Raw genomic sequence first — 6,466 nt, forward strand, 5'->3', positions numbered from 1 at the left:
GTTAACTTCCCGCAGACACATTGTCTTAGTCTGTTTGGACTGCCATAGCAGAATATCATAGACTGGGTAAATTTATTTCTCACCATTTTGGAGGCTGGGAAGTTTAAGACTAAGGCACCAGCAGATTCATTGTCGGGTAAGGGTCAGTTCTTCGTTTGTAGACAACTGTCTTCTCACTGTGTTCTCACATGATGGAAGGGGCAAAAAAGTTCTCTCGATCTCTCTTATGGGGCACTAATCCTATGTCTTCACTATTTTGACCTAACTTCCCAAAGCCCTATCTCCTAATACCTTCACATAGGGGCCCAGGTTTTAACATATAAACTTTAGGGAGACACAAACATTCAGTCTATTGCACATGTAAAACAAAAGGGATTATAATTTTTTAAATTAATAAATGGTTTAGAAAGTATTAGAATGGTTGAATGAACTGATAAACAGTTTTATGATACATAATTTGGTTTATTTAGAGGATGTTTTTCAACCTTATAGTTTTATTTATGAAAAGCCATCGCTTCACTGGTAGTCAGATTCTTTAATATCACTCTCATTTCAGATATTCCATCGCCCTTGATCTTCCACTAAATTGTGGTCAGCAAAGAGCAAATGAAAAGGGGAAATATATACAACACACAGTTTTGCCATTTTGAAATAGATATGGTTAAATGTTATTTGAGTGCAGAAAATGATGCTGTTGCTAAAAGAGAATAGAATCATTGAGATGATCTCTGTCCTGATGGTGGAAAATCAAATATCAAATTTGGTCTTAAAAATTTCCGAAAGAGATATTACTGTAGAAATAAACAGTTCAGCATTTAATCTTTCTGTCCACTAAAAGATATCTGAATATTGATCTAAAACTTTATTATATTGCATTCTCCGTTATTAAATGGATATTGATAAGTGTGTATTAACATTTGCTATTTCACAGTAACAACTTGGATTTGTGCTATCTAATGTTAGCATACTTGCTGCCCACTCCTCACTGGAGAATCCTCTCCCCAAACTTATTGGATACTGATTTCCAGTCACTTTCAGCAACAGTAACGGGTTTCCATATATCACTTTTTTGGTCTATTCTGTGTCCTTCTGTGGAAAAATAATCTGGCCCTAGACAAGCTTTTCATGATGTGGCAAATGCATTTGGTATCAGTGATGCTGGGACCATTTGGAGGCCTTACTTCACTGTATTTGGAATTTGGTTGCTTTGCCATTCTGCCATGCTCAATAAGTCTTTATTAAATTGAAACAAGGAGGTTTTATTTTCACAAAATTTTAGGCATTTTAAAAATAAGCCAACCTAGACCACAGTATCGTCGCTTTTAACACTGGCTTTCAGTTGTTGAGCCTATGACATGCCAGGCACTTCCAAGATAAGCCATGTGGGAGCAGAAATGGAACCAGAAGGAATGCATCTCCCCAAAGCATAGTTAGCAGACGTACTGGATCAAATCCTATAAGATATTTCCAGACACAAGCTTTTCTTTTGAGTGCATTTAAATATGTTTTATCACTCCATCAACTTGCTTTTGATGGTTTGTCATGAAAAGGTAAAATTAATTCATTCTATAACATGCATTTAGCCATGGTCAACCTGTTCTTTCCATAATTATAAAGAAATGACAGCTTACCATAGAAGGGTGATCACTTTGTGATAGTAAAAAGAAATATCTCCCAAAATTCAGCCAAAAGTCTTAACTGTCTCATGCAGTTTAGACCTCAAGGAGAGTCACTGGGTCATGCTTTGAAACTGAGTAGCAGGCCCTGATTCTCTCCTTTTTCACCTCGGACTCTAATGTATTCTCCCAGCAGACTGGGGCCAGGTAGATTAAGGAAGTTGTTTGGAATCTCACAGCCACCCATTTGAAGAACCAAGAGATGTAAAGGCACTTCTGTATTTAGTCAATAAGGCTGATGGATTAGGGGCATGGTCTGCATCTCCTTTCACTTTGGTGTCCCCCACCGGTGCTAACACCTTGCCTTCCACCTAGAACATCCTAAATACATACCTGTTGGGATTAATAACATGTGCCTTTTTTCATATTTAGAATGATTTCAGTAGCTTATAATAACAACCACAAAAAAAACCAAGAACATAATCTGACAATTAATGATAGTTACTGTCTATTGAATACCTACTTGTGCCGGCCATTGGGTTCACAGTTGCAAGTGCATGATTTTGGAGCCTTACAATAGCCCTGTCATGTGGGAGATACTGTTCCCATTTTAAAGATGGGCCCTCTGGAGTTTGGTCCTGGACATAGAGAAGCAATTTACTGGTCATCTGGTGACACTGCCAGACTTTATATGAAGCAATCCCGAAGGCCACTTGTGGTCACATGAGGATCAAATAGGAAAAAACAAAAATCAATATTCATATTCAGGAGCTCCTGCCTTCTAGTTCTTATATACTCAGTGGGGATCCTCCTGTACTTCTCAACTCACACTCAGCTAGCTCTATGCATGAAGCCTAACAAATACTTAGTAATTCTCTAGAAATAGCTTCAGAGATTTTCTCCCAGGGAAAAAAGGTGGCGGGAGGAGTTGTTGTCAAAGAAAACATTTCAAGAGAAAAATGGAACTAGTTCATTTATATGAGCTAATTAGAAAAAAATCATTTCTGTTCTCTTCTTTTTTTTTTTTTACTGCACTTCTACATTATCCCTAATGTTGATGAAATCAGATATTTGTTTAGTGTGTGGCTAAGAATGAAAGACTTAAAAGAATATTTGTCAGTAAATCTAAGCTCTTAAATTTAGCCCTCAGAAATCACCCGAAGCCTGTACAGGCAACTCAGAGAAAGAGGTTGGGAAAAGTACTGAGGTATTTACTAATGAAGGAAGAATGTATTGATGTAGCTATTCAGAAAATTCAGGGTAAGCTTCAAATCCCCCTCTGCTGAGCCCATATGTGTGCATGCGCACATATGTTAGAATATTAGTTTTCATAAACACCCTTTGTGAAATGTTTCCTGAGAGAAAAAAACAATGTTTAAATATATTCCCTTTAAAAAATCATTCTCAGTGTTTCAGTTGAGTTTTATTTTAGGACTTTTTTTAGTAAAGTGTAAGACTAATGTACATTATTTAGATTGAGTACAAAAGCTTTTATTCTTTTAGTTAAAAAGGTTTACAACATGAATTCTTTATAGTAATGTTTTGTGGCTTTTTTTTTTTTCTAAAGAGGTCAGAGTCTAAGCCAATAATAGTTGTAGTTTTAAACTTATTGCTAGAAGTATGAGAATAATTAGTATTATTTTAGTTTTTCCTACATCTTAACTATGGAGGGTATTTGTAAATGAAAAGTCACTAAATAATGGAGTCATTTTTCCAGAGGTCACATCAAGCCTGGCTTATGATTATTTCCTTCATTTTTTTGGTCTTACCTCACCAACGGTCTGAGGATAACCAATTCTCAGCTTTGAAATATGATTGCATTGAATTTGGTTCAGTGCATTGAACTGACCTTATAGATCATGTTGTTGTATTAACTTGCTCTTTTTGTGCCCCCATAGTGATATTTGTCCTCCTGGAATTTCATCTGTTAGTTTTAATTTGAAAGGGTGTCATACAGCTGAAAGTGTTAAATGATGGGTTTGAGTTTCTCTTCATTCTTTCACTCAACACATTGCTGCATCTTCTCAAATATTGCAATAAGAGGACTCCAAAGTTACTTTTGTGCTTTGCAGCGAGACATCAACTTGACATCTATTTCACGGTTTAAAACAGCCTTTGGCCTAATTTTTGTGATTTTTTTTTTTTCCATCTGAATCGTGGCTACTTAAGTACTGTTGGCTCCATTCAAGTGGTAGCCTTGGCTAAGCCTGTCCAGATATGGCTTGGATTTTAATGAATGGCCAGAAAACAGAAAGGTGTTAAACCCTGATCTTGCTACATCAGTGTCCTTCTTAAAGGATTTTTTTCAAGATAGAATATATAATAGAAATATAATGCACAGAAGACTATTTGTGCATCTAAGAACCACACAAATATATTTTTAAGAGACAAATTTCCCATTTTACTGTGAAATATTTTTATTTTTCATGAAATAGGTGATGTTCATGCAGTCTCATAGTTGAAATAATGCACAGGAGTCAAACTCTGTGAATTCAGTTTCTGCCTTACTGTATAATTGTAGGTTAAAGTGCTTTTTCTCCTTTTTCTTATCTAGGAAATTGTGTAGAAGATAAAACTTCTCCCTTTTTAGAAGGTCCAGTGTCTAGTTAGAATGAGACTGAGTCCTTTGAGGAGTAGATGCTATGTCTATGAAACAAAATTATAATATTTTTCATAGAATGTTACTAAGATTTATATTTAACATAAAAGCAAATAATTATCTAGTAACTCTATTCACTGGACCCAAAAATTCAAGTGTCTATGATAAAAATATCCCATTGCTTTGTTTAAATACAAGGATTGTAACTTTCAAATTCTTCTTTTGCAAGTGTAAGTTGTGTTTCCTAATATTAAATGGTACTCGATTTATTTCCTAGAGAAATGCATTTTAGTTGGTTTCAATTAAGAATTACTCTCATTTTTTCTTTTAATCTGAGATAGAAAGGGTAAATATATTCTGATCTATGGCCTTACTAGAAAATACAGTGTTGTGTGTGTCATTTTTTATTATATGTTTTAATGCCCAAAGGACACATTCAATAAATTTGAGGCTTATTGCAGACTTTGAATTATTCTTTGCTGCATGTTAAACTAATTGAGTTGAATACTTTTTATGTGCTTTTGTTCAACTCCACATAGAAACTGTAGCTTATTCATTTCAAATGAATGAATTTTAAATTATTTAAACTTTGCACCGCTAGTGTATGACCCTCTGAGACTTTTTTTTTTTTTTTTTAAGAACAGACAGCTCTTTTTTTCCTAGACATTACGGATTTAATTTGTTTTGGATACAAGTACCATTTATCTTGAATGTTAAAAAATGCTATGTCGTTTATTATACTTTGATAGATTTACAAATTATTTCTACTTTTCTTTAAACAAGCATATTTGGAAATTGTGATAGCTCAAGATGAAATAGCTTGTGCCTTTTAAACCTTGATGGATGAACACTAACTATCTCACCATGTGGTTTAAATGCCTAAGAGTAATCTTCCTCATTCAATTCATAACGTCTATCCCAGAACAAATTTGTGTTTTCTTTTCAAGTACTGTGAAGTTTCAAATACCTCTCTGCTTATTTTACTCAGCAACAAACTGCAATTTATTTTTTTCCAGAAAAATTGAATCTGTTACTGCTTAGTATTCCTACTAGTTTGAAAAATGTGTTTTATATTGGCATCAGAGCAGTAATTTACATATATTGGGATAACAAGAATACATGCCAAAAAAAGATCAACATTAAATGAAATGCAGAAAAGCTGTTTTCCTTCAACAGCAACTCAAAGTAAAGCTAATAAAGAACTTGATGAGCATCTTCCCTGAATGTGTCACTTGTTTCTCTTAGGTGAAGTGTGACCAGTATTGGCCCAGTAGAGGAACAGAAACCCATGGGCTGGTCCAAGTGACACTGCTTGATACTGTGGAGCTGGCCACATATTGTGTTCGAACATTTGCACTTTACAAGGTTTGTTTTTTCTTTTTCCCTCCTTTTCCCCTTTCCATTATTGAAAGAAAGCTTCTTTGAGAAATTAAATATCTTCAAGTTTTACTCAAATGTGTTGATTCCACTGGCAACAATGAAGGATGAAATAATTCTTCCCATTATCACGCAGCAGTTTTTCTCTTTGTTGATTTATTAATAAATATGGAACTCTTGCTCTGAACAAGTTTCAGCAAATGAAGAATAAATGAAGAATAAATGAAGAGCTAGTTTTTCTCTAAAATATAACAGGAACATTCCTGATAGTTACACCTGAAAAATGTAATGATTCTTACCTAAGAATTTTATATTCCTGAGCAAATGTTTGTCATTTACAAATAGCTCGAGGTTTATATCTCCAAAGAGTGTGTCTTCCCTTAGGATAGAGTAGGGGGAAGGCATTAAGATAGCGCATTTTCATATTACCTCTTCCGTGTTATTATTCATCATTACAACCTGACGCTAGGAAAACAGGATTTCAGCCAGTGTTCTTACTTCACAGAATGGTTCGAGTGAGAAGAGAGAAGTGAGACAATTCCAGTTCACCGCCTGGCCTGATCATGGTGTTCCAGAACACCCAACACCTTTTCTAGCTTTCTTACGGAGAGTCAAAACCTGTAATCCTCCTGATGCAGGTCCAATGGTTGTGCATTGCAGGTAAGAACCACGGAGAACGTTTGTTTTTCTCACAGTCAGAAGGTCTGTGGGGAAACAGCTAATATGATTCCTCAATGGATATTCTCTTTCCAATTTCTTGATACTCTGGGATAGTGAATGCCTTCGTAAATAATACAGGTAGTCTTTTTTGGTTAAATGAGACCTGTGCTAACATTAATAGGAAGAATTTGATATAGTTGCATATTACCCCCCC

General features: G+C 35.0%; 1 protein-coding gene across 18 annotated transcripts in view; it reads left to right on the forward strand.

The window, feature by feature from the left end:
• The window catches only part of PTPRD (protein tyrosine phosphatase, receptor type D), a 396,821-nt gene that overhangs the window by 343,760 nt on the left and 46,595 nt on the right, over positions 1–6,466 (forward strand). For all 18 annotated transcript variants that reach the window (XM_023535084.1, XM_023535086.1, XM_023535085.1 and 15 more), the window contains 2 exons: positions 5,461–5,580; positions 6,098–6,252. In XM_023535084.1, the coding sequence (XP_023390852.1) occupies positions 5,461–5,580; positions 6,098–6,252 (275 nt within the window). The remainder of the gene's footprint in view (positions 1–5,460; positions 5,581–6,097; positions 6,253–6,466) is intronic.

The sequence above is a fragment of the Pteropus vampyrus genome, unplaced genomic scaffold (assembly GCF_000151845.1).
Source record: "Pteropus vampyrus isolate Shadow unplaced genomic scaffold, Pvam_2.0 Scaffold136, whole genome shotgun sequence".
In the NCBI taxonomy this organism is placed as follows: Eukaryota; Metazoa; Chordata; class Mammalia; order Chiroptera; family Pteropodidae; genus Pteropus; species Pteropus vampyrus.